Genomic DNA, 27,862 nt, shown 5'->3' with positions numbered 1-27,862 from the left:
CACCCGGCAACCAACTGGACCACCTCTTGGTGTTCTCTAACGAGGCAGCGGGCTCTCAGACCAGGAGACTCAGGTTCTGCCTGGAGAGGCGGCCAGCACCGCAGCATGGCGTGTGGTTGGAGCCCGGGCCTGGCAATCAGAAGGTCATGGGTTCTAATCCTGACTCTGCCACTTGTCCGCTAGGTGACCTTGGACAAGTCACTTCACTTCTCTGTGCCTCGGTTCCCTCAACGGCAAAGTGGGGATTGAGTCTGTGAGCCCCACGTGCGACAGGGACTATGTCTAGTTCAATTTGCTTGGATCCTCCCCAGCATTTAGTACAGTGCCTGGAACATAGTAAGCGCTTAACAAATACTATCACTATTATTATTATTAGTGGGCAATGGTGGGCAGAGACACCCTGCTGTGATAATTCATTCATACAATCATATTTATTGAGCGCTTACTGTGTGCGGAGCACTGTACTAAGCACTTGGGAAGTACAAGTTGGCAACATATAAATACGGTCCCTACCCAACAGCGGGCTCACAGTCTAGAAGGGGGAGCCAGACAACAAAACATATTAACAAAATAAAATAAATAGAATAAATATGTACAAGATAAATAGAGTAATGAATATGTACAAACATATATACAGGTGCTAGTATTCCAATCCAAAATGATATTCATTCATTCAATCGTATTTACTGAGCGCTTGCTGTGTTCAGAGCACTGTACTAAGCGCTTAGCACTGTACTAAGCACTTGACTTCTTGATCGTCAGGTAGTGGGAGAACAAGTCAAACCGAGCCATCACTTTTGTCCATCTGTCCACTGCTCCCGGACTCCAGCAGGGAAGGCTAATGATTCAGTGAGCGTGTCCTACTCCGCACTGGGATTTTTTAGAGCCTTCGCCAGAGGGGCTGGTGGGTTTGTTTGGGGGTGGGTGGGTAGGTGGATGGGTGGACGAGCTGCTGGCTTCGGAGCTGTAATTTGTCATTGTTGAGAACCGACAGCCGCTTTCTCTGCCGCCCAACTTCTAAAAATAGCTGACGTCCCAAAACTTCTGGGAGGAGAAGAGGAGCGGTGCATTTGTTCAACCATCACAAATATCAGCAGGTGTCTAATAGATTCCTAACTGATAGGGGGGCTGCTATAAAGTGGGCACAGGCTGGGGAATCAGAGGACCTGGGTCCCAATTATGCCTCAGACACCTGCTTGCCGTGCGACCTCGGGCAGGTCGCTGAACTTCTCTGGGACTCAGTTTCCTCATGATGCCTAAAACTGGAATTCAATACCTGTTGTCCCTCCTACTTAGACTGTGAGCCCCAGGGGCGGACAGGGGCCGTGACCTATCTAATGATCTCGTATCTACCCTAGCTCCTAGTGTTTGGCATTCATTCATTCAATCGTATTTAGTGAGCGCTTACTTTGTGCAGAGCACCGTACTAAGCGCTTGGGAAGTACAAGTTGGCAACACATAGAGACAGTCCGTACCCAACAGTGGGCTCACAGTCTAGAAGGGGGAGACAGAGAACAAAACAAAACAGATTAACAAAATAAAATAAATAGAATACGTACAAGTAAAATAGAGTAATAAATACATGCAAACATATATACATATATCCAGGTGCTGTGGGGAAGGGAAGGAGGCAAGGTGGGGGGGATGGAGAAGAGGAGGAGGGGGAGAGGAAGGAGGGGGCTCAGTCTGGGACTGAGTGAGCACTTAGTGAGCACTTAAATAGGTCTATGTATAGTTCTCACCTGTGTACTCTTTCCCAGTGCTCTGTACATTGCACAGGATTGTACTGAATCCCCATTTTACTGATGAGGAAATTGCGGCACAGAGAAGTTAAGTGGCTTACCCAAGGTCACACAGCAGGCAACTGGCAGAGCTGGCATTAGAACTCAGATCCTCTGACATCCGGGCCTGCGCTCTTTCCACTAGGCCATGCTGCTAAGTTCCTATGGGATAGTAAGGACACTCAGAAAGTTTCTTTGCAGAAATCTGCAAAACCTAGAGCGTGTCATTGGGAGGAACTTTAACCCCTTCTGTTGTTCCAGAACTGATCTGTCCCTATTCCAAGCCTCTAGAAATATGGACGCCACTTATCAGTTCCATGACTGGGCGGCCGGAGAGAGGTTGGATGTCTAAAATCAAAATACCAGACATAAGGAAGCAGCAAGGCCTACTGGAAAAGCGACAGGAATGGTAGTCTTATGCTGTCGAGTCATCTCCGACCCATAGCGACATTACGGACACACCTCTCCCAGATCACCCCGCTCTCCATCCGCAATCCTTCCGGTAGTGGATCTGTAGAGTTCTCTTGGTAAAAATACAGAAGTGGCTTACCTTTGCCTCCTTCTGCGCAGTAATCTAGAGCCTCCGCCCTCCACTCTCTCCCACGCTGCCGCTGCCCAGCACAGGGGAATTTTGACTTTTAGCAGATGGTCTTCCACTCGCTAGCCACTGCCCAAGCTAAGAATGGAATGGATAAGCCTCTGCTTGACTCTCCTTCCTGTAGTCAAGACTGATAAAGTACTGGAAACTCTCCAGGTGTGACTCTGAGATGGGGAGTCGAAAGAACCTGAGCTCTATCCTTATCTCCACAACTTGTCTGCTATGTGACCTAGAGAGAGCCACTTACCATCTCTGAATTTAGCTTCCTCATCTTGAAAATGGTAACTAAATACCTAGTCTCACTCCTTCTTAGACTGTGAGTCCCAAATTCATTCATTCATTCAATCGTATTTATTGAGCGCTTACTGTGTGCAGAGCACTGTACTAAGCGGTTGGGAAGTACAAGTTGGCAACATATAGAGACGGTCCCTACCCAACAACGGACTCACAGTCTAGAAGATGATGGCACTTGTTAAGCGCTTACTATGCGCGAAGCATGTTCTAAGCGCTGGGGGGATACAAGGTGATCAGGTTGTCCCACGTGGGGCTCACAGTCTTCATCCCCATTTTACAGATGAGGGAACTGAGGCTCAGAGAAGTGAAGTGACTTGCCCAAAGTCACACAGCTAAGTGGTGGAGCCAGGATTAGAACCCAAGACCTCTGACTCCCAAGCCTGGGCTCTTTCCATTGAGCCACTCTATGGGTCAGGGACTGCATAAGTATTATTACAAAGGCATCTGTTGCCTAATAAGAAGCTGACAGGGGACAATCTAACTGAAAATCCAACTGTCTCTTGTAAAACTGAGTGAATGGCCATATAACTCATCTGTAAAATGGAGATTAAGACTGAGCCCCACTTGGGACAACCTGATTACCTCGTATCTACCCTTAGCACTTAGAGAAGTGCTTGGTACATAGTAAGTGCTTGACAAATGCCATAATGATTATTATTATCATTACTCCATCACTTAACCCTCAATACTATCCCTTTTTTCTTTTTAATGGAAGCGCTTACTATGGCAATCAATTAATCATATTAATTGAGTGCTTACTGTGTACAGAGCACTGCAGTACAATTTACTAGAGTCAGCAGACATGTTCCCTGCCCCTAGAGAGCTTACTATGTGTCAAGCACTGGGGTAGATAGATAATCAAGTTGGACACAGTACCTCTCCCACACAGGGCTCATGGTCTAAATTGGAAGAAGGAGGATTTAATCCTCAGTTTACAGGTGAGGTAACTGAGGCACAGAAAAGTAAAGTGATATGCCCAAGGTCACTCAGCAGAAAAGTGGTGGAGCCAGGATTAGAACCCAGGTCCTCTGACCCCTAGGCCCATAAACTTTCCACTAGGCCATGCTGCTTCTCCCTGACACCCTGTGTCTACTTGCCAGTGGCCAGGTTTCACAGGTGAGTCAGTAAGGGGCATCCAGAGGGCCGGACTGGGGGAGAATTGTGAGAGAGTTGAGGGGTAAGGGGTGATTAGTGGAATAAACTGTGAGCTTATTGTGGGCAGGGATTGTTTCTCTTTATTTCTGTATTGTACTTTCCCAAGTGCTTAGTACAGTGCTCTGCACACAGTAATCGCTCAATAATGAATGATTACAAGACCCCATATAGGATAGATAATTAGGAAAGAATGTAAATTCTATATATTTTTCTCTTGAGGACCTTCCGAGGGGTGATTTTACGATGCTTATTTACAAGAACGGCTTCAAACACACTCTATGAGAACCAGGAACTCAACTACCAGCAGAAAGTAGGTCTAATAATGGTATGTGTTAAGCACTTCTTATGTGCCAAGCACTATACTAAGCACTGGGGTGGACACTGAGCCCCCTCCTTCCTTTCCCCCTCCTCCCCATCCCCCCAGCCTTACCTCCTTCACCTCCCCACAGCACCTGTATATAATAATAATAATAATAATAATAATAATAATATTGGTATTTGTTAAGCGCTTACTATGTGCAAAGCACTGTTCTAAGCGCTGGGGTAAATACAAGTTGATCAGGTTGTCCCACGTGAGGCTCACAGTCTTAATCCCCATTTTACAGATAGGGTAACTGAGGCACAGAGAAGTTAAGTGACTTGCCCAAAGTCACACAGCTGACAGTTGGCAGAGCCGGGGTTTGAACCCATGACCTCTGATTCCAAAGCCCGTGCTCTTTCCACTGAGCCACGCTGCTTCTCTTATATATATATATATACATATATATATATATACACATACATATGTATGTATATGTGTTTGAACATATTTATTACTCTATTTTGCTTGTACATATTTATTCTATATATTTTATTTTGTTAATATGTTTTGTTTTGTTGTCCATCTCCCCCTTCTAAACTGTGAGCCCGCTCTTGGGTAGGGACCGTCTCTGTATGTTGCCAACTTGTACTTCCCAAACACTTAGTACAGTGCTCTGCTCACAGTAAGTGCTCAATAAATACGATAGCATGAATGAATGAAAAAATAATTAGATTGGACGCAGTCCCTGCCCCACAGGGATTCGACAGCGTGAGTAGGAGGGAGAATAGGTTTTGAATCCCCATTTTAGAGACGAGGAACCTGAGGCCCAGAGAAGTGACTGAACCAAGGTGTCCCGCTGCGGACAAGCGGCGGAGCTGGGATTTGAACCCAGATCCTCTGATTCCCCAAACTGTACCCACTCTCCTGACTCCTAGCCATGAGGGTCCCTGGATGCCTGTGGAGGGAAACTGTCCCTCTGCAAAACTCGCTCCTCTTTTCCAGCTGCCCCTCTTTGGTCTCAGGGATTCCCCTCTTCTGCCAGCTCCTCTCTCCTTATAAGCGCAGAGGGGCAAGTTCAGACCAATTTGGGCTTGTCCGTTCTCTCTCCAGGAACTGGGTCCACACCTGTTTTTCCATTCCAGTGAAGCCAGTTGCCTGCTGGTAATGAGGCTGAGCTGGAATTGCCAGCTGGAGATGTAAGAATAATCATAATTACGGTACTTCTTAAGTCCTTACTGTGTGCCTGGCAATGTTCTAAGCACTGGGGTAGATACAAGCTCATCAGGTTGGACATAGTCCCTGTCCCAAGCTGAGCACACAGTCTTAATCCCTGTTTTTTTACAGATGAGGTAACTGAGGCACGGAGAAGTTAAGTGACTTGCCCAGGTCACACAGCAGATATGAGGTGGAGTCGGATTTAGAAGCCAGGCTCTATCCACTAAGCCATGCTGCTTCTCTAGCGGTTGTTAGATTGAACGTTAACTCCTGCACTCTAGGCCTGCAAACTGTTCCCAAAGCAGTGCACGCCCAAATACATACACACCCAACACAGAAACACACACACGCACACAAAACAAAGCAGGCTTTCTTGACAATGCTTCACCTCTTCACTGTATCCAGGCGCCTCAACCGCGGGTGCCTGACAGCTGGGAAAGAAGAGACAGGTTTTGTCCACCTTCATCTTTAAAACAGAAGCTTTTAAAAAACTATTGAGTTCCTGTTTATTTGACTTGAATGTATGCATTTTCCTCATTCCTATCAAATAGTCTTTGTTTTAAAAAGTGGTGTTGGTTAAGCGCTTAATAATAATAATTGTGCTATTTGTTAAGCGCTTACAATGAGCCAGGCACTGTTCTGAGCAAGATACAAGGTAATTGAGTTGGATGCAGTTCACATTTTAGGTTACCAGGACCCTAATACAGCGCTCTGCACACAGCAAAGGATCAATCAGTCAATCAAGCAGTCATTGATTTATTTATCCAGCATTTCCTGTGTGCAGAGCACTGTAATAATAATAATAATAATGGTATTTGTTAAGCTCTTACTATGTGCCAGGCACTCTGGTGTGGATACAAGCAAATCGGTTTGGACACAGTCCCTGTCTCTCGTTGGGTTCGCACTCTCAATCCCCATTTTACAGATGAGGTACCTGAGGCACAGAGAAGTGAAGTAACTCGCCCAAGATCACACAGCAGACAAGTAGCAGAGCCAGGACTCGAACCCATGACCTTCTGATTCCCATGCTGTGCTCTATCCACTATCCCGTGCTCCTTCAAGTACAGTCAGAGTTGTAGATGTAGTCTCTGTCCACAGGGAGTTTACAGTCTACAGGGGAGGTACAGATTAATGACAGATAATAACAATGACGCTTGAAAAGTGCATACTATGGGTTAAGCATTCTTCTAAGCACTGGGATAGATACAAGATCATCAGGCTGGACAGGCTGGACACTGACCCTGTCCCATCCGGAGCTCCCAGTCGAAATCCCAGATTTAACAGATGGGGTGACCGAGGTCCAGAGAAGCTAAATGACTTGCCCAAGGTCACACAGCAGACACGTGGTGGAGCTGGGATTAGAACCCAGGTCCTTCCCACTCCCAGGCCCACTGAGCCATGCTGCAGTCTAGTATTATTCTTTCATTCAGTCAGTCGCATTTATTGAGAGCTTACTGTGTACAGAGCACTGTACTCGGCGCTTGGGAGGTACAAGTTGGCAACATATAGAGACGGTCCCTACCCAACAATGGGCTCACAGTCTAGAATGAAGGTGTTTCCTGAGATGGGGTGAATATTAAAGTGTGTAAGTGCTCAATAATTAAGTGGGTAGGGACCTTCTCTATATGTTGCCTACTTGTACTTCCCAAGCGCTTAGTACAGTGCTCTGCACACAGTAAGTGCTCAATAAATACGAATGAATGAATGAATAATGATGATGATGATGATGATGAAGAGAATTATGACGATGATGACTTGTACTTCCCAAGCGCTTAGTACAGTGCTCTGCACACAGTAAGCGCTCAATAAATACGATTGAATGAATGAATGAATGTTGCTGACTGCAGCAGGCTTTCTTGAGGCTGGATCAGAATCCCAGCCCCTTCCCCTGGAGCCATCCCTGGTTCTGGGAAACTGAGGGAATACTCCAGTTGAGCTACCACTGCCTATACAGAATTTTCTTCCACTTCCACCTACATTCACAGCCCACTTCCTGGAAGTGCCTCTGAAATGCCAAATGCAGTTTTGTAGGAGGAAAAGGAGGACACAGCACAGAGCAAATAGCTTTCAAGATTCACTTTTAGAATTTTAGAAACAAACTGGCCAAGAAAAAGGCTTTGGAGAGATCTTACTTGTGACTTCGAAGGGATTCTCCATGTGCTGTTGAAATCCGATAGTAAGAGTTCATTGGTCACCTTGCCCTTGGACTCTAGGACTCTAGGCATTCTTCATCTTGTAAAGAGAATTTCTCCTGCTCCACTTCCTAATGACACTGTCTTTTGGTTGGAGAGCTTCCTAGGGATTTCACTCCTCACTCTCTCCCTCCCCGCCCCCTCTCCTCCCAGTTTCCCTGTTGGTTTGGATTTTGCTATGAAACTATTCCCGTTTGAGAGTAGGAGTAGACTCCTCAGTGAGCTCAGAGTCCGTTTCTAACCATCCAGTTTATTTGCAAATGTCCGCGCTAACCACATCACTTCAGACCGGAGTACCCTCTCCGCCTTTACCACGGCAAAGGTCACTGGCCGACCAAGTTAACCCTCTGCTGCTAAAGGGCTGGTCACCAGAAGCCAATGAAGCCCTGACGGAATAGACGATCTCAATGCCATTGATATTAGATGGCTTCAGCTCTGGAAGGCTGTCCAGTGGGGCATCAGGACGAGGAAGATACGGGAGCTGAGATGAACCTTGGTCTCTACTTAGACCACCTTGGGTATGTTTGGGGCTCCTGGGCCGGTCTCTGTGGACCATGAGTGAACTTTTAAAAAGCTTGGGGGAAGCGTTGGTCCTTGGGGAGGGACACCCCCAAATGTTGGGTGAAGGGGAAGGCTGGTCTTTCAGGAAGTAGGAAGTTTGGGGATTAGAAGAAGGGAAGGATGGGAATTGAGGACTGGTATTTACTGGGGACAAAGGTTGGGTGAGCACTATGTGGATGAGAGATACATTCCCATTCGTCCCCTCCCCTCCTGCCCATGGCAGCTCTTTTCCAATCCCCACTGGTTGCCAGAAGTGGCACTGGGGGTAGGTAGCAACTGTGGCCACAGCACGGATCCACCTGGGAAGGGCAACACATCATGGGCATGAACAGGGAAATTAGTAGCACTTGCAGAGATGAGGGACAGAAGTGTGGAGATCGCCCTTGGCCTAGTGGAAAGAGCACGGGCCTGGGCGTCAGAGGACCTGGGTTCTAATTCCGTCTCTGCCAGGTGTTTGCTGTTTAACCTTGGACAAGTCTCGTCGCTTCTCTGTGCCTCGGCTCTCCTCTTCTCCCTCCTACTTCAACCGTGAGGCCCATAAGGGCAGGAAATATGTCTGGCCTAATTAATTTGTATCTACCCTAGTACTAAGAACAGTTTTTGACATAGTGTAAGTGCTCAAAAACCATAAAAAAAAAGCATAAGTGGCACACCTGCCAGCCCTCTCCCCATCCCTCATTATTCCCTACCATTGGGGACCACTCATCCTCACACTGCCCAGGGGCAAGTGAGGCAAGATGGAATTACTGAATTGATAGCCAGGATCCTAAGATGACTTAAAGGGAGAGGAAGAGGAGGGAAGGAAGAGGCAGGTTTTGGATTGCACCAGAGTTGTCTTGGGGAATATTGTAAGTCAGTCACATTTTGAAATCCAGTAAGCACTCTGCAAATCCCATCGATTGACTGATGGGTTGAGTCACTGCTAATCCTCTGCCTTCTGCCAGTCAAGTCTCAGTTGCTGATGAATTCCCGATGAATTCAATCAATCACATTTATAGAACGCTTACCGTGTTCAGAGCACCGTCCTAAGAGCTTAGAAGAGTACAATACCACAGAGTTGGTAAACACGATCCCTGCACACAAAGAACTTACTAAGGAAATTCTCCTCCTCAAAAGTCACTGGCGGAAGGCACCATTAAATCTTAGTTTAGGGCAAGTCCATGTGAAAGCAAACAATTGGACTAAGCAATCGAGTAACTGCTGCTCCATAAATTTATCCAACAATGTGGAGTTGTAAAAGGCATCTCTTTCTCCTAAACGAATAAGGGAGTCAAGACCACATTTTTCCCAAGTCCCACCCCTGCAGAAATAGAGATCTATAGAGTGTTCAAGATGAGAGTGAGATGTATGTGTCAGCGGGACGACATGACCTAGTAGAAAGAGCCAGGACTCGGGTTTCTAGCCCTAGCTCGGCAGCTGGCCTGCTGTGCGACTTGGGGCAAGTCACTCAACCACTCTGTGGTTCGGTTTCCTCATCTGCAAAATGAGGAGGAAATACTTGCTCTCCTGCCTTCTTAGATGGTGTGCCCTATGTGAGACCCGGATGGTGTCTGGGACGGTGTCCCAGCACTTAGCACAATGTATGTGCTTTATAAATACAGTGCATTAAAATGTGACAATCTGTTAATCGTATTTACGGAGCAGTGGCTGTATTTGCTTAGGACAGTACAATATAACAATATAGCCGTCACGTTCCCTGCCCACAACAAGCTTACAGTCTAGAATGTGGTGTTTCCTCTCCCATCGCGTGCCCCCTTCCATGATGGAATTGGAGCAGAGGTGGGGGTGGGAGGAAGAGATTACACTTGTATCACCTTTGGTGAGATATTGGTGGGGGGGTGGCTGGAAAGGAGGTATTAGGTCACACTCTCGTCCCGTGCAGAAGAAAGGGAGGAGGCCGCTGAGGCATGGGATGGGAAGGGATGAAGGGGCCTTCTGCCAACAGTACAACCTCACCCTCCTTTGGGTTGAGTAAGCAACTGCCCAGCTGGATGGTGCTGATTTCTGCCCCTGGCAAAAAGATTTCTGGGCATGGATAAGTCCGTAAGGGTGCCCAGGACATCCCTGGACCTGCTGTGCCCAGGAAACCCACAGCAGGCATTAATAACCCCAAGAGCAGCTCCAAAAGGAGGGTTAATCAATCAATCAATGGTATTTATTGAACTCTAACTATATGCAGAGCACTGTACTAAGCGCTTAGGAGAGTACAATACAATAAGATTAACAGATATGTTCCCTGCCCATAGTGAGCTTACAGGTTGGAGGGGGAAACAGACATTAATGTGAATAAAGAAGTAATTTTAAATATATTATTTAAATGTATTTGCATAAGCGCTGTGGGGTTGGGGGTGGGTGAATATCAAAAGTCCAAAGGTCACATAGCCAAGTTCATAGACAACGCAAAAGGGACAGGGAGCCGGGGAAAAGAGGGCCTCATTGAGGAAGGCCTCTTGGAGGAGATGTGACCTTAACGTGAGAAGCAGCATGGCTTAGTGGAAAGAGCATGGGCTTGCGAGTCAGAGGACGTGGGTTCTAATTCCGCCTCGGCAATTTGTCTGCTGTGTGACCTTAGACAAGTCACTTAACTTCCTTGGGCCTCAGTTACCTCATCTGTAAAATGGGGATTAAGACTGTAAGCCCCACATGGGACGATCTGACAATCTTGTATCTACAGAAGCAGCAGGGCCCAGTGGAAAGAGCAGAGGCTTTGGGGTCTGAGGTCATGGGTTCAAATTCCGGCTCTGCTCTGACAGCTGTGTGACTTTGGGCAAGTCACTTCACTTCTCTGGGCCTCAGTTTTAGGGGAGCAGAGTGTGCAGGCTGGGCTACAGTAGGAGATCGGTGAGCTGATTGAGCATTTTAAAATCAATGATAAAGAATTTCTGTTTGATGCAGAGATGGATGGGCAGCCATTTGAGGTTCTTGAAGAGTGGGGAGACATGGACTGAATGTTTTTGTTGAAAAATGATCCGGTCAGAGGAGTGTAGTATGGACTGGAACGGGGAGAGACAGAAGGCAGAGAGGTCAGCGAGTAGGCTAATGCGGTAGTTAAGGAGGGATAGGATAAGTGCTTGGATCAGCATGGTAGCAGTTCGGAGGAAAGGAAAGGGCGGAATTTAGCAATATTGTAAAGGTAGAACCCACAGGATTTGGTGACAGTCCTGACAAGTTCTGACGAGTCTTTGAATTGGTAACACTGTCGGGAGGCGTTCAAAGCCCTTGGCTGAGCTCCTTCTCCATTACTGTCCAGCCAGACTCCTTTAGGGAGGAGGGGCAGGGATTCTCAGTCCTTTCCTAATGGTCACTGGTGGAGATGCCTGATTTCATCACCATCAATGGTATTTATTAAGCACTTAGCGCGTGCAGAGAGTGGAACTAAGATTTGCCCTGAATGCAGAGAGCAGGGCCTCCCGAAGGCCAGGATGTGCTCATGGGACCATCACTGTTCCTCTTCACCCTCCTGGTGGGCAGTTGGTCCAGGTCGAAAGGGAAAAATGCTCTCAGCCCAACTCCCCCCATCTCCCATTAAAATAACTTTGCAACACCCTGCTTTTTCAGGATGAACCACCCTGCAGTGGGGGTAGCTAAGGGGAAATTCCAAATTTCCACCATCTTCCTGCTTCCGGGATCAACTCATCTCTCCCCAGGGCCTGGGGTTATTTATGGCCACCCACCACACAGCCTTAGCTTCAGGTCCTGCTCTGCACAGATCCTGTATCTTCAGGGTCCTGCCTGGGTTTGTTCTGCTTCTGGGTTGGAGTCGGAGAGGAGGGATCCCTGATACGGAAGGGAGAGGAGGACGGCGTGATGATTGAAGGCAGTGGATGAAGCCTGGGGCTGGGCAAAGATGGGGTGTCTGGGAGGGAAGGGGATGAGCAGGAAAGGGAGAAGGAAAATAATAATAATGATGGCATTTGTTAAGTGCTTATGATGCATCAAGCACTGTTCTAATCACTAGCGTAGGTATGAGCTAATAATAACGATTATTATTATGGTACTTGTTAGGCACTTACTATGTTGTCAACTTGTACTTCCCAAGTGCTTAGTACAATGCTCTGCACCCAGTAAGCGCTCAATAAATACAATTGAATGAATGAATGAATGAATGAATATGTGCCAAGCACTGCTCTAAGCACTCTGGGGTGGATGCAAGTTAATCAGGTTGGACACAGTCCCTGTCCCATGTGGGGCTCACAGTCTTAATCCCCATTTTTCAGACAAGGTAATTGAGGCACAGAGAAGTGAAATGACTTGCCCAGGGTTACACAGCAGAACCGGAATTAGAACCCAGGTCCTTCTGACTGCCAGGCCATGCTTCTTCCCCAGTAGAAGGAGGAGAGGAAGGAACGGAGAAGTGGTAATGATAGAGTATAAGCTCCTTGAAAACAAGGATCATGTCTACCAACTATATTTTACGCTCCCAAGCACTTAGCTCTTGGAGGAAATGTGCTTTCAGTGAGGGTTTGAAGGTGGGGGAGAGCAACTGTCTATCAGATTTGAGGAGGGAGGGCCCCCCAGACCAGAGGCGGGACATGGGCGAGCGTTGGTGGAGAGATAGACGAGATCCATGTACAACGAAAAGCTTGTCATTAGAGGAGCAAAGTGTGCAGGCTGGAGAATAACGAGGTGAGGTGGGAGGGGTGAGGGTGATTGAGTTCTTTAAAGCCAATAATAATAATAATAATGGCATTTTATTAAGCACTTACTATGTGCAAAGCACTGTTCAAAGTGCTGGGGAGTTTACAAGGTGATCAGGTTGTCCCTCGGGGGGCTCACAGTCTTAATCCCCATTTTACAGATGAGGTAACTGAGGCATAAAGAAGTTAAGTGACTTGCCTAAAATCACACACCTGGCAATTGGCGGAGCCGGGGTTTGAACCCATGACCTCTGACTCCAAAGCCCAGGCTCTTTCCACTGAGCCATGCTGCTTCATGGCTCAGTGAAGCCCAAAGCCAGTGGTGAGGAGTTTCTGTTTGACGAGGAGGAAACCAAGGCTCTGCACGAAGTTAGCACTCAATAAATACCACTGACTGATTGATCAATACTAGTTGTTGTAGTAACAGCAGCAGTATTTATTGGGCACACACTGAGCACAATGGGCTGTACTATCCATTTGAGAAAGCGGAACAGGGACACTACATAGGTTTCCTGGGCCCACAAGGAATTTACATTCCAAGAGGGGAGACAGACACAGAAATATTTGTAAGTGATGATGATGATGATGGTATCTGTTAAGTTTTTTACTATGCATCAGTCGATTTCTAAGCGCTGGAGTAGTTACCGGTTGGACATAGTCCCTGTCCCACACGGGGCTCACAGTCTACGTAGGAGGGAGTAGGATTACTCCCCATTTTCCAGATGAGGAAATTGAAGCACAGGATCACCCATTTGTCTGCTGTGTGGCCATGGGTAAGTCGCTTCACTTCTCCGTGCCTCGGTTCCCTCATCTGGAAAATGGGGATTAAGACAGTGAACCCTATTGTGGGAAAGGGACTTTGTCCAGCCCGATTATCTTGCAATAATAATAATAATTATGGTTTTTGTTAAGCCTTTACTATGTACCAGGCACTGAATTAAACGCTGTGGTAGATACAAGCAAATCAGGTTGGACACAGTCCCTGTCCCACGTGGGGCTCACAGTCTCAATCCCAATTTTACGGATAAGGCAGCTGAGGCCCAGAGGAGTGAAGTGACTTGTCCAAGGTGACACAGCAGACAAGTGGCAGACCTGGGATTAGAACACATGACCTTCTGATTCCCACGCGGCAGAGCCGGGATTAGAACCCAGGTCCTCTGACTGCGAGGCCCAGGTTCTTTCCTCTTCTAGTCCAAGCTGCTCCCTTGGTGTCCAGAGGAGCCGCAGCAGCCAGAAAGATCAGCAAGGAGCCGGGGTCTGGTCTCAGAGGAACGTGCATCCAGGTGTTTTCCCTAAAGCCGGGACAAGCCAGGGACCCCGAGACGAACCCCTCCACCCAACGTACTCCCTTTACCACACAATCCACACAGCAACATCTTTAAGGGAACCAAGGGAGCCAGATGGAGAGACTCAGTCTCTCCTTTCAAAGCTCTGTCATTCAATCAGTCGATCAATCAATCGTATTTATTGAGCACTTACTGTGTGCAGAGCACTGTACTAAGTGCTGGGGAAGTACAAATTGGCAACATATAGAGACGGTCCCTACCCAACAGTGGGCTCACAGTCTAGAAGACTGTCCCTCCACACAAATAATTCAGAGCAGAATGACCAGAGGGATCCCGCTGATAGGGCTCTTCACCACCACCCCTGAGCCTTGGCAGAACTGATTGAATCAGTTGGGGTGGACATAATAATAATAACAACAACAACAACAATAATAATAATAATAATAATAATGGAATTTATTAAGCGCTTACTATGTGCAAAGTACTGTTCTAAACTCTGGGGAGATTACAAGGTGATCAGGTTGTCCCCCGGGGCCTCACAGTCTTAATCCCCATTTTTCAGATGAGGGAACTGAGGCCCAGAGAAGTTAAGTGACTTGCCCAAAGTCACACGGCTGACAATTGGTAGAGCTGGGATTTGAACCCATGACCTCTGACTCTGTCCAGTGAGCCACGCTGCTTCTCGGTGGAGACAGCAGCTTCTCATGCTCCTGCCCAAGGAGAAAGGAGGAGGTGGAAGAAGCAACCTGCAGTACCACCTTCTCCATTCCTTCTACCGTTCCTCCTCTTCTTCCTCCTCTCTGTTGCCCTATCCCTGTTAAAAGATGCCACTGAGGGAGCCCCCTCCCACCACCTTGGCCCAGAGTGAACGCCTAAGGAATCCAGGGGATGGAACAACATCCCAAATGTGACTGTCCCAACAATTTTGGTTCACCTACCCACCTTAGCCACCTTGACCTTTTCTCTTTCCCCTCCCCACTTTTCTCATGTTTATTTAATTTTTTTTGAATAGTATTTGTTTTGCACTTACTATGTGCCAAGAACTGTACTAAGCGCTGGGGTAGATACAGGCAAATCGTGTTGGGGTAGATACAAGCAAATCGGTTTGGACACAGTCCATGTCCCACATGGGGCTCACATGACTCAGTGGAAAGAGCCCGGGCTTTGGAGTCAGAGGTCATGGGTTCAAATCCCGGCTCCGCCAATTGTCAGCTGTGTGACTTCGGGCAAGTCACTTCACTTCTCTGGGCCTCAGTTACCTCAACTGTAAAATGGGGATTAAGACTGTGAGGCCTGCCTTGGGACAACCTGATCACCTTGTAACCTCCCCAGTGCTTAGAACAGTGCTTTGCATATAGTAAGTGCTTAATAAATGCTATCATTATTATTATAAGGTGACAGAGACAAAGAGAAGCAAAGTGACTCACCCAAGGTAACAAAGCAGGCAACTGGCAGGGCAGGGAGTAGAAGCCAGGTCCACCTGACCCCTGGGCCCATGATCTACCTACCAGGCCGCGCCGTGTCTGTGTGTGTGCACCTTCCCCTCCCTGTCTTTCCAGTTCTCTTTCTGGTGGTTCCCCCACTTCCCTTACACCCCTTTCCCTTTGGGCCCCGAGGAATCCGCTCATCCAACTCCCTCTCTGACAAGCTCATTATAACCGTCACGTCACAACCTGCCTAAGGCAGCCTCACGTCCTCAGGTGACGGCGTGCTTCTAATCACTTATTTAGTTCATCTGCTTATTGATCCTTCAAGACTGTGGAGGATGTCTAAGGCTCGGGTTCCAGCCCGTCACCCAGTGCTGACCTTAAATGCCCTTCAGGAAAGGGGAGAATCAACTCATTATTGTGGGGGTTAATAATGATTATCATATTCTGCTTTCAGAAAACATGACCCAAGCCTCCGAATGAATAGGATGAATGTGCTGTTTTGTTTACAGCATGGCTTCATGGACAGAGCATGGGCTTGGGAGCCACGAGACCTGGGTTCTAATCCCAGCCCCACCGCTTGCCCACCGTGTGACTTGTGAAGTTGCTTAACTTCTCTGTGCCTCAGTTTCCTCATCTATGCAATGGGGATTCATCATCAGTCGTATTTATTGCGCGCTTACTGTGAGCAGAGCACTGTACTAGGTGCTTGGGAAGTACAAATTGGCAACATAACAAATTGGCAACATAGTTCAATGCCTGTCCTCCCTCCTCCCTAGGCTCAATGTGGGGCAGGGACTTTGTGTGACCTGATTACCTTGTATTTATCTCCGCCATCAATTAATACAATGTTTTTCACCAAGTAAGTGCTTAACACATTCCCAAACTATTGGGCAAGTCACTTCACTTCTCTGTGCCTCAGTTACCTCATCTGTAAAATGGGGATTAAGACTGTGAGCCCCTGGGGGACAACCTGATCACCTTGTAACCTCCCCAGCTCTTAGAACAGTGTTTTGCACATAGTAAGCACTTAATAAATGCCATCATTATTGTTACTGAAAAGTTCATTATCTTCTCAAAGTTCCAAAAGAGAATCCAGTGCTCAACCTGATTTTCATCTAGTTGGGACCCAGATATTCTTCATTTACTCTTTGCCCCCCAATCTTGCGTCTCCCAGACTTCGTCCAACCGGACTAGCCTGTATCTACCCCCAGAGCTCAGAACAGGGCTTGAGGTATAATAGGTGCTTACTGAATACCATAGCACATGGAGAAACCCAGAGGTCACCTCTCTTTTAGAGAAGACACTGCCGACAGCAGAGACAACCCTTCCTCATCCGGCAACCTGCTGGAAAGCTGCAGTTTGGCAGCACAAGCGTTAACTGGGCAGAGCTAGTAAACTGATCCAGCTAAACCTGTCCCATACAGCAAGGCAGTTAAAGTTCTTCACAGGGCTGCAGTTTGAGAGAGGGAGAAAAGAAGGCAAGCTGTTATCTGCCGAGCAGCCCGGCTCTGGAAGGGCCTTGCTGAAGTCACAGGCACAAGGTCAGTGGTGTTTGCGAGAATGAACCAGCCCGACAGGGTTTCGGAAATCTTGGGGAAAGAGCCGGCTTCTGGGTTTAAGGACTGCCCCATTTTTCAGTGTCCCACAGCGAGGCATAGGTGACTAGGGCTGGACTGAACCTTGATGTTGCTGGTGGAGCCTTGAGCTACTCACCACCATAAAGGCTAGTTTTTTGGGTTTTTTTCTGGTATTTGTGAAGCGCTTGCTAAGTGCCAGACACATCTACTGAACACTGGAGTAGAGATAAGATAATCAGGTTGGACCCAGTCCATGTCCCACATGGCACGCACAGTCTTCAACCCCATTTTACAGTTGAGGAAACTGAGGCAGAGAGAAGTGAAGTGACTTGCCCAGGGTAACACAGCAGACTCGTGGTGGAGCTGGGATTAGAACCCAGGTTCTTCTCACTCCCAGGCCCGGGCTCTAACCACTTCTCCCCTTCTATATTGTAAGCTCATTGTGGGCTGGTAATGTGTCTGCTTATTGCTATGTTGTACTCACCCAAGCACTTAGTACAGTGCTTTGCACACAGTAAATGCTCAATAAATACAATTCACTGACTTACTAGTCCAAGCTGAGAAGGTCGAGAGGTGGTAGCGTGCCTTCCCCACATCGGGAGAGGGAGGAGTTCAAGTAATCTACCGATGTGTCTACCGACTCTATCGTGATTTCGTACTCTCACAAGAGCTTAGTACAGTGCTCTGCACACAGTAAGTGCTCAATAAATGTGATTGATCTATTGAGTGGTAGTCTGCCTTAGGATCAGGCTGGGACCGGCCTACACGGGCAAAACGCACACCTGTCTGCAGGGACCCGTGCTTGTCTTTGCAGGTCCCGGCTTGAATCCAGAATTCCTATCTGTTTCGGTTTCAATTAAAAACTGCTGTCAAAGTAGCTAAAGAGTCTGAGCTACACCGTCCCACTGTGACGGACAGAGCGTCCTGGAAGGCTGGACTCAGATCACCGTGGGTAAACGCACCAGGTCGGAGTCCAAAAGCCGGGGCCCCGAATCAGGGCCGGATTCCATCCGGAGACTAGCAGTGCTCCGTTTTGTAAGCGTCCTTGAGGCGGTCTCATCGTGACTCCAGACTTAGCACATAAAGAGAGAGAGGAACTAAACATGTCGGGAGTGGTAACGCCTTAAAGAAAAGAGACTGTCAAGTTATACTTTCACAAGCCGCGAGGCCCACAGCCCTCAGACCTCTGCTTTTCGGATTGACGCTGCAGGACTGAGAGGGAGCCGGATTCGATTCATAATCAGAGGCACCTAACTCGGGCTCCGAGGAATTCTGCGGCCCTCTGATTCCCGCTGCAGGCTGGAGACGGAACACGGTACCTGCTAGCTCTGAATCACAATGAGTCACTTGCAAGTTGGAAGCAGGAACAAAGTAGATGCTCGGAAATTGCCTTATGAGGCACCGGCTTGGCAATGTAGGTGGGATCCGTCTCAGAGCAGTCACATTTCTGCCTCTCTCTCTCTCTCTCCCTTCCGACAGGAAGGTTGCTCCGGGTGCGGAGCGCTGAAGAGCCGAGGGCTCCCGGGAGAAGTACCATGCGGGTCACCCCCGTCGGGCTCAAGGTTGGGGCACTGAAACGAAATGGATGATTTGGACCTGCTCTCTCTCCTGGAGTGCCCCGTGTGCTTGGAGAAGCTAGACGTCACCGCCAAAGTCCTGCCGTGCCAGCACACTTTCTGCCAGCCTTGCCTTCAGAGGATATTCAAAGCCCGGAAGGAGCTGAGGTGCCCGGAATGCCGGACCCTCGTCTTCTGCAGCATCGAGGAGCTCCCGGCCAACCTGCTCTTGGTCCGCCTGTTGGACGGGGTTCGGTCGGGACGGGGCACGGGACGGGTGGGCTCCTTCCGGAGGCCCAGGGCGCTGACCTCGCAGGACGGCGGCCGGAGAGGCGGAGCCGCTGACCCCAGGGCGGGACAGCCCAGCCCTTTCAGACTGGTCTCCAACTCCAGAGCCCACATGGAAGGGGTAAGAGCCGGCTTTTTGGGGGTTCCATCTCAATGCCGGTTGGCTGGTTAGTTGTTGGTAGCCCCGGCTGACAATAATAATAATGACGGCATTTGTTTAGCGCTTACTATGTGGCAAGCACTGTTCTAAGTGGTGGGGTAGATACAATAATAATAACAACAAAAATAATGGTACTTGTTAAGCACTTACTCCGTGCAGAGCACCGTTCTAAGCACTGGGGTAGTTACAAGTAAATCAGGTTGGACACAGTCCCTGTCCCTCATGGGGCTCACGTGCTTATCCCCATTTTACAGATGAGGTTGACTGAGGCACAGAGAAGCGAAGTGACTTGCCCAGGGTCACACAGCAGACATGTGGTGGAGCCGGGACTAGAACCCAGATCCTTCTGACTCCCAGGCTCTATCCACTAAGCCAAGCTGCTTCTCTACCAGTTAATCGGTTTGGACACTGTCACTGCCAAACGTGGGGCTCAAGGTCTTCATTCCCATTTTACAGACGAGGTCGCTGAGGCAAAGAGAAGTAAAGTGACTTGCCCAAGGCCTCACAGCAGACCAAGTGGTGGAGCCGGGATTAGAACCCAGGTCCTCCCAACTCCCAGGCCTGGGCTCTACCCAGTAGGCCGTGCTGCTTCTCTTCCCATTGCCAAAGTTCCCAGAGGGCAGGGATCACGCGTGCCCCTATTAACTCTATCGGACTTTCCCAAGCACTCAGTACAGTGCTCGGCATGCAGAAAGCGCTTAGCAAATACCATCGATTGGTTAACTGATACCATTCCGGCAATAAGGAATCACTGCCCCGGGCATAAACAATGATCGGTATTTCCCTCAGACATGGGAAAGTCTAACCCAGTTGTCTGTACTAGCTCTCCAAAAGTCTAATGTTATCGCACCCTCTGAGACCGGCTAGAAAATCTTCCTTGCTATGAGATATTCGGTCCTCCCTTGCCTTTCTGGCAGGATTAAGGGACTTTTTACTTCAGTGGATTGTGAAACAAACCCATAAACAGAGAAGCATCAAAATCAAACTACCCTCCCCCGTCCCTCCTCGGGAAAGTTTTGGGTTCGGGTTGAGCCCGGATTCGTCCTCATTCCCACTTCTAATCCTAGATACAGCTGAGCCAACGCTCTGCCAAAATCTCATTTATGCTCCCGAGCCGGCCGACCTGATCTAGATTGGGAGGGGAGAGACTACTGGAGGGGGTTGGCTGGTGATTTAATCAGACCTCGAGGATCAGGTGGAGCAGACGTGTATGCAAGCACAGCAGATATGCAAGCATTATGGGTTTACAAACTGCTCGCAGAAAAAAGGCGCCGCTTCATCTGCGTGGACAGTACACGTTGGTTATCTGTATCTCTGTACCCACATTTCAGTATAGGGATTCCTGCCTTCCCCACAAGCATTTGTGTTGACTCAATCAATCAATCAATGGCATTTGTCAAGTGCTTATTGTGTGTAGAGCACTGTACTAAGCACTTGACTCCCACTGTACCCCTGGGACAAATGACTCTCCGGGTCATTTTGAAAGGAGCTGGTCTTGGACAAAGATATGTCCCCTGATGGGACAACAGAATAGTCAGTGGCATTTATTGAACACTTACTATGTGCAGAACACTGTACTAAAGTGCCTGGGAGAATACAATAGAAGAACTGTGGATTTATCCATAACATAATATATAATTAAGATATTTATTTGTGCTTACTGGGGGTCAAACACTGCTAGGATAGTTGCAAGATAATCAGATCAGGCACAGTCTCTGTCCCACATTGGGTTCCCAATTTAAGAGAGCGGGTACCTGATTCCCATTTTACAGTTGAGGAAACTGAGGCTTAGAGAGGTTAAGCGACTTGCCCAAGGTCACCCAGAGAGCCAGTGGCAAAGTTCATTCATTCATTCAATCATATTTACTGAGCGCTTACTGTGTGCAGAGCACTGTAGTAAGCGCTTGGGAAATACAAGTCGCAACATATAGAGACGGTCCCTACCCAACAGTGGGCTCCCAGTCTAGAAGGGGGAGACAGAGAACAAAACAAAACATATTAACAAAATAAAATAAATAGAATAAATATGTACAAGTAAAATGAATAAATAGAGTAATAAGTTGGGACTAGAAGCTCCAATTTAAGAAGCAGCTTGGCCTGGTGGCTACATCATGGGCCTGAGAGTCAGGAGGACCTGGGTGCTAATCTCGGCTCCGCCACTTGTCTGCTGTGTGACCTTGGGCAAGTCAGTTGGCTTCTCTGTGCTTCAATTGCCTCATCTTTAAAATGGGGAGCCCCACGCATGCTAAACCTGATTAGCTTGTATCTACCCCAGCACCTAGAACAGTGCCTGGCACATAGTGAGCGCTTAACAAATACCATTAAAAAAAAAGGGCCAGGTCTCCTGACTCCAGTCCCCTGCTCTTTCTGGTGGACCCCGCTACCTTACTGATGACGAGGTCATCTCAGAAGTGCCCAAGGTGATGTGATACTCTCAGCTGGGTCCGACAGCAAGTCCGGAGAGTTTTACATGGTATCGAGAGGAAACATATTCATTCAGTCGCATTTATTGAGTGCTTACTGTGAGTAAAGCACTGTCCTAAGCTCTTGGGAGAGTACAATTCAACAATAAATGGATACATAAGTGTTATAGTAGAGCGGGCTGAGCACTGGGAGCAAACCAAAGGGAGTGAGTTTTCCAACAGCACGGTTCCTTCTGTCAGCAAGCTCGTGGCGAAAGAGCGAGGGTGGGGAAGTCTACCTTGACAAAGTCTTCATGCAAGGTACAGTCACTCCAGAATGCTCAAACTCATTATAATAATAATGATGGCATTTATTAAGCACTTACCATGTGCAAAGCACTGTTCTAAGTCCTGGGGAGGTTACAAGGTGATCAGGTTGTCCCACAGGGGGCTCACAGTCTTAATCCCCATTTTACAGATGAGGTAATTGAGGTACAGAGAAGTGAAGTGACTTGCCCAAAGTCACACAGCTGACAAGTGGCAGAGCCGGGACTTGAACCCATGACCCCTGACTCCAAAGCCCGGGATCTTTCCACTGAGCCATGCTGCTTCTCATTCACAACAATGTTCTTAGTAAGCACCAGCACATGGACTTGTAGAGAGGGCTTTCCCTCCAAAGAGCTGAAGTTGCTTTAATCTCCTCCTGTCTCTTCGCTTACCTTGAGGGGCCTGGAGCAGGGATGGGAATTGGGAAGAGGGGAGCAAGTCCAGGCGTGGCTTTGTGGGGGTTTGTGAGTAATAAGAATAATAATGGTAATTGTTAAATGCTTACTATGTGCCAGGCACTTTTCATTCATTCATTCATTCAATCGTATTTATTGAGTGCTTACTGTGTGCAGAGCACTGTACTAAACGCATGGGAAGTACAAGTTGGCAAGATATAGAGACGGTCCCTACCCAACAACAGGCTCACAGTCTAGAAGGGGGAGACAGACAACAAAACAAAACATGCGGACAAGTGTCAAGTCATCAGGATAGATAAAAGTAGAGCTAGATGCACATCATTGACAAAATAAATAGAATAGTAAATATGTACAAGTCAAATAGAGTAATAAATCTGTCCAAACATATATACAGGTGCTGTGGGGAGGGGAAGGAGGTAGGGCGGGGGAGAGGAAAGAGGGGGCTCAGTGTGGGAAGGCCTCCTGGAGGAGGTGAGCTCTCAGTGGGGCTTTGAAGGGAAGAAGTGAGCTAGCTTGACAGATGTGTAGAGGGAGGGCATTCCAGGCCACTGTTCTATGTGCTGGGGTAGGTATAAGATAATCAGGTCGGACACACAGTCTTAATCCCCATTTTACAGATGAAGGAACTGAGGCACAAAGAAGTGAAGCAACTTGCCCAAGATCACGGAGCAGACAAGTGACGGAGCTGAAACCCACGTCCTTTGGACTCCCAGTCCCGTACCTTATCCACTAGGCAACACTGCTTCTTTGTGAGGGTTCACACAGTCTAGACAGCGGCAAGACTTTCCTCCCATTCCTCCATCAGATCAATCAATCAATCAATCAGTGGTGTTTACTGAGCGCTTACTGTGTGTGTAGAGCACTGTACTAAGTGCTTGAGAGACTACAGTACAACAGAGTTGGCAGGCATGTTCCCTGCCCACAGCAAGCTTACAGTCTAGAGGTCAGGCAGGGGTTTTCCTCCTTCCTGGAAAAAAGGTGCTTTACCAGACCCAGGTTAGAGCTCCATCTCAACCCCAGCCTGGACTTGCCACCTTCCAAACCCCAGGAGACATCCCTGACAGCAAAAGATCAGGAATCAGGACAACTATGAGGCCTAGGGTGCCATTTATAATTTGTATCCTATCCCAGGGGAGTTCCTTTCTGGGGGATACCACCAGAGGGCTGGCAAAGTGATTTCAGGGCTTGGGAACGGGAATTGGGATGGGAATCAGGAAGAGGGGAGCAAGTCCTGAAGTGGTTTTGTGGGGGTTCCTGAGTAATAAGAATAATAATAATGGTAATTGTTAAATGTTCCTACCACTTATCTGCTGTGTGACCTTGAGCAAGTCATTTCACTTCTCTGGGCCTCAGTTACCTCATCTGCAAAATGGAGATCGAGACTGTGAGCCCCACATGGGACAGGGACCGTGTCCAACCCAATTTGCTTGTAGCCACCCCAGTGCTTATAACAGCTCCTGCCACATAGTAAGCATTTAATGAATATCATTATTAATATTATTACCAACTCTGTTCCATGGTACTCTCCCAAGCCCCTAGTACAGTGTTCTGCACACAGTAAGTGCTCAGTAAATACTATTGATTGATTCATTCATTGATTCATTCTCAGAGAAATGCATCCAGTGGCAGTGGGATCATCATTTTCCCTGAGCTCCCACCTTCCCTCTGGACAACCGATTGGACACAGGGAATCATGGTTTAGACTTCCGGCAACCCAGGGAATCCTTAGCTATTGTGTAAGATCCTCATTAGACCTTCATCTTCATGAGGGCAGAGACCATGGTGGTTGCTGATGATAACTGTGTTATGGATTAAGCGCTTACTAAGTACACTGGGGTAGAGGCGAGATAATCATGGGGGGCACAATCTCTGTCCTACTGGGGTTCACAGTCAAAGTAGGAGAGAGAACAGGCATTGAATCCCCATTCTACGGATGAGGAAACTGAGACCTAGAGAAGTTAAATGACTTGACCAAGATCACACAGAAAGGTGACTGGCAGAGCTGCGAGTAGAACCCAGGCCCTGCTCAGATCTTGCTTCTGTTACACTCTCCCAGGGGCCTGCACTATGCACTCAACAAGTACTCAATAAAATCCACCTATGGATTAGGGCCGCAATCCAGGGAGTCGAGATTCCCCAGCTCCAGTCCCGAGTGAAACTGAGCCGAGAAACTTCCACGTGTTTGTGTTTTCAATCCCCGAGAAGGGCAAAGGACTGGAATTTGTTTCACAGCATTTCTCCTCCTTGGATTCCCCACATTCCTCTTCGTTTCTCTCCCCGCCCCCTCTCCCTCACCTTCTACCTCTCAGTTTGGAGCAAGAACAAGCATGCTTCTGGCCCCGCGGCCGTCGTTCCTTTCCCACAGGACCCCCTTCCTTCCAAAAATTCCTACGGCAACGTGAGAAGCAGTGAGGCCTAGCAGAAAGAATGTGGGCCTGAGAGTCAGAGGACCTGGGTTCTAATTCCAGCTCCACCACTTACCTAACAATAATAATAGTAATTATGGCATTTGTTAAGCACTTACCATGTTCTAAGCGCTGGAGTAGATACAAGGTAATCAGGTTGGACACAGTCCATGTCCCACATGGGGCTCACCGTCTTGGTCTGCTCTATGACCATGGGCAAGTCACTTAATTTCTCTGGGCTTCAGTTTCCTCATCTGCAAAGTGGGGATTCGCTACCTGTTCTCACTCTTACTTAGACTGTGAGCCCCATGTGGGACCTGATTCATGTATTCAATCGTATTTATTGAGCGCTTACTGTGTGCAGAGCGCTGTATTAAGCGCTTGGGAAGTACAAGTCGGCAACACATAGAGACGGTCCCTACCCAACAACGGGCTCACAGTCTAGAAGGGGGAGACAGACAACAAAACATGTGGACAGGTGTCAAGTCATCAGAAAAAAATAGAATTAAAGCTAGACGCACACCATTAACAAAATAAACAGAATAGTAAATTTGTACAAGTAAAATAGAGTAATAAATCTGTACAAACATATATACAGGTGCTGTTGGGGGGGAAGGAGGTAGGGCGGGGGGGATGGGGAGGAGGAGAGGGAAAAGGGGGCTCAGTCTGGGAAGGCCTCTTGGAGGAGGTGAGCTCTCAGTAGGGCTTTGATGACCTTGGATCTACCCCAGAGCTTAGTACAGTTGTTGACACATAATAGGTGCTTAACAAATACCATTATTATTATCATTATTATTATTATTATTATTATTGTTGTTGTTGTTGTTGTTGTTGTTGTTGTTATTGTTAGTATAGTCTTAGTGCTTCTGGGAGACGGCAGTGTGTGGGTCACGCCAAAGATTGAGATTTTCCTGAAAATGGGCCAAAGCAATTCCAAGTCTCACTCCCGGTTCTACCACTGACTCTCTGAGAGACCGGAGAACCCAATCCCTCAACTCCTGTGCCTCAGTTTACCCAGCTATAAATGGGAGGAGATAATACTTGCCGCCTGCCTCCTTCCAGTACTAAACTTCACCACATACTTTGATTTCCTTAGAAGAAAGGTAACAAATAAATGCAAAGGGCTGTCATTACTATTATTTGGAGCTTGCCAGTCTGACCGGGGGCAAAACACTTCACTTCCCTGGGCCTCAATTTCCCAGTCTGTAAAATGGGGGAATAGACAACGCAAATAGAAAGGTGGTTGGAGACTTGGCTAATTCATGTTTGGGAAGCACTCCATGCCCTTAGATGAAAGGTGCCAGGAGGGCTATCATCACTGTGACTAGTATTATTTACCATTTATTGTTGCTGCCAGAGGCCTCTGGGCTTTCTACAAGCAAAGAGGAAGAATGGTCCTTGCAGGGGGATGCTAGGCACTGTGTTATTATCCCGTAGGATTCTGGGGTGAACTGAGAGAGAAAAATACACTCTAGGGGAGGAAATGCACCCCCTTAGGAAATGAAGCAGCTCTTCCAGGCACCATTTTCAATAACAGTAATAACAGTAATGATGGTATTTGTTAAGAACCGACCACGGGCAAGTACTGTGGAAAGGGCTGAGTTAGACACAAGATAATTAGGTGGAACAGTCCCTGGCCCACATGGGACTCACCATCTGGGGTAGAGAGAGAACCGGCATTTAATCTCAATTTTACAGATGAGGATACTGAGGTACAATGAGTTTAAGTGATTAGTCCCAATGTCCCATAGCAGGCAAGTGGCAGAGCCGGGATTAGAACCCACGTCTCCTGGTTCCCAGGCCTGTGCTCTTTCCACTGGGCCACGCTGCTTCTCCACAAACTCATCTCGACAAACACATGGGCTACAAACACACCTTCCAGGACACTGAATAACCACCCCGATCACTTCATGTTCATTCAATCGTATTGAATCGTATTCAATCACGTATCTTCCATAGGTGAGTAATTAAGACCAGGCAGCCGAATGATTGAAACTGGGGTGAACCCAGCCCCCCTCTCTGCTTTCCCTGCTTCCCCCACTTAGATTCCCCTGACAAGTCCACTTGGGCACTCCTCTCTCCCGTATCCCAAGCTAATTTTAGAATGCTGCTACCCTGTTGAGACATTCGCTGTGCCAACATCAACATGCAAAGCTAGAGGGCATGAGGCAGGTGGGAGAGGATCAGAGTGCCAACACGGATGAGATGATTCCTCCCACCCCCAAGGGAAGCACCTAGAATTTTAGACATAGAAAGCATTTTACTCACCTTGGTCTGCCATGAAATCAGGTCGATCAGTGCCTCACTATTGGCATCATCGGAAAGAGCCTGGGAAGCAGTGTGGGCTAGTGGATAGAGCATAGCTCCGAAAGTCAGAAGGACCTGGGTTCTAACACCAGTTCCACCACGTATCTGCGTGTGACAGACAGACATTTCCCTTCTCTGTGCTCAGTTACCTCATCTCTAAAGTGTGGATTAAGACTGTGAGTCCCGTGTGGGACAGGGACTGTGTCTAACATGATTAGCTTGTAACTACCCCAGCGCTTAGTACAGTGCCTGGCAGATAGTAAGCGCTTAACAAATGCCAGTTTTTGAAAAAGAGCAGGCCTCAGTCCCAAGCTGGCTGTCTCGTCAGGGTTAATGCTCATGGGCACACCTAATCGTTCCAGCCCAAGGTAGTGAAAAGCCATTGTGACACCACGTTCTCTTTCCCACAAGACCATTGTGTTAAACTCAGCTGGGATGAGACAGTGGCCAATATCCATAGGATACAGTCATCCTGCCAGGTTGACTGGTGGCATCAGAATCATTCCCACTGAACTGCTCCCCAGTGGTTCAGGTTTTCCAGATTGTGGTCTTCATTCTTCCCAGAGACATGGCTCAGGTGAAGGTATTTCTCAAGTCAGCAATCCAGCCTGAGAAGAAACATGCTGGAACGGATTCCCCTTCCTCCCTCTCTGATTTGCCTTGATGACTTCCTTGAATTGGCTTTAGGTTAGCTCGTCCCCTCCACACCCCCCAAGAAAATTCCTGTTTAACTCAGAGTCATCAACAGTTAGTAAGGGGCCTGTGGAAATTCTGGTTCCCGGTTGAGTCTTTGCCTTCAAATGATCCGTCAGCAGGATTCAGATTTGTGCTTCCTCACCCAAACGCCTGCTGACACAGGCCGCGGGGAGGACCGCCAGCCAAGCGTTATCTGCTTCTGAGAGAAAACTCATTAATTAACTTCACCTCCCTAAATGTCCTCTTTGGTGCACAGTAACAGCGAGGTTGACTGAGAG

General features: G+C 47.9%; 1 protein-coding gene and 1 non-coding gene across 2 annotated transcripts in view; one reads left to right on the top strand and one right to left on the bottom strand.

The window, feature by feature from the left end:
• Positions 1–2,415: 2,415 nt before the first annotated feature.
• On the bottom strand, positions 2,416–2,553 carry LOC119920107. The gene has a single exon (XR_005447872.1). It is a non-coding gene; the product is annotated as a small nucleolar RNA SNORA7 (small nucleolar RNA).
• Positions 2,554–7,920: 5,367 nt separating this feature from the next.
• Positions 7,921–27,862, top strand: part of SH3RF2 (SH3 domain containing ring finger 2) — a 128,229-nt gene continuing 108,287 nt past the window's right edge. The window contains exons 1-2 of the mRNA XM_038740708.1: positions 7,921–8,054; positions 18,507–18,992. Of these exons, the coding sequence (XP_038596636.1) occupies positions 18,609–18,992 (384 nt within the window). The 5' untranslated portion in view covers positions 7,921–8,054; positions 18,507–18,608. The remainder of the gene's footprint in view (positions 8,055–18,506; positions 18,993–27,862) is intronic.

The sequence above is a fragment of the Tachyglossus aculeatus genome, chromosome X1, assembly GCF_015852505.1.
Source record: "Tachyglossus aculeatus isolate mTacAcu1 chromosome X1, mTacAcu1.pri, whole genome shotgun sequence".
Taxonomy (NCBI): Eukaryota; Metazoa; Chordata; class Mammalia; order Monotremata; family Tachyglossidae; genus Tachyglossus; species Tachyglossus aculeatus.
The sequence above is the reverse complement of the archived record's forward strand: the minus strand, read 5'-3'. Positions and strand labels throughout refer to the sequence as shown.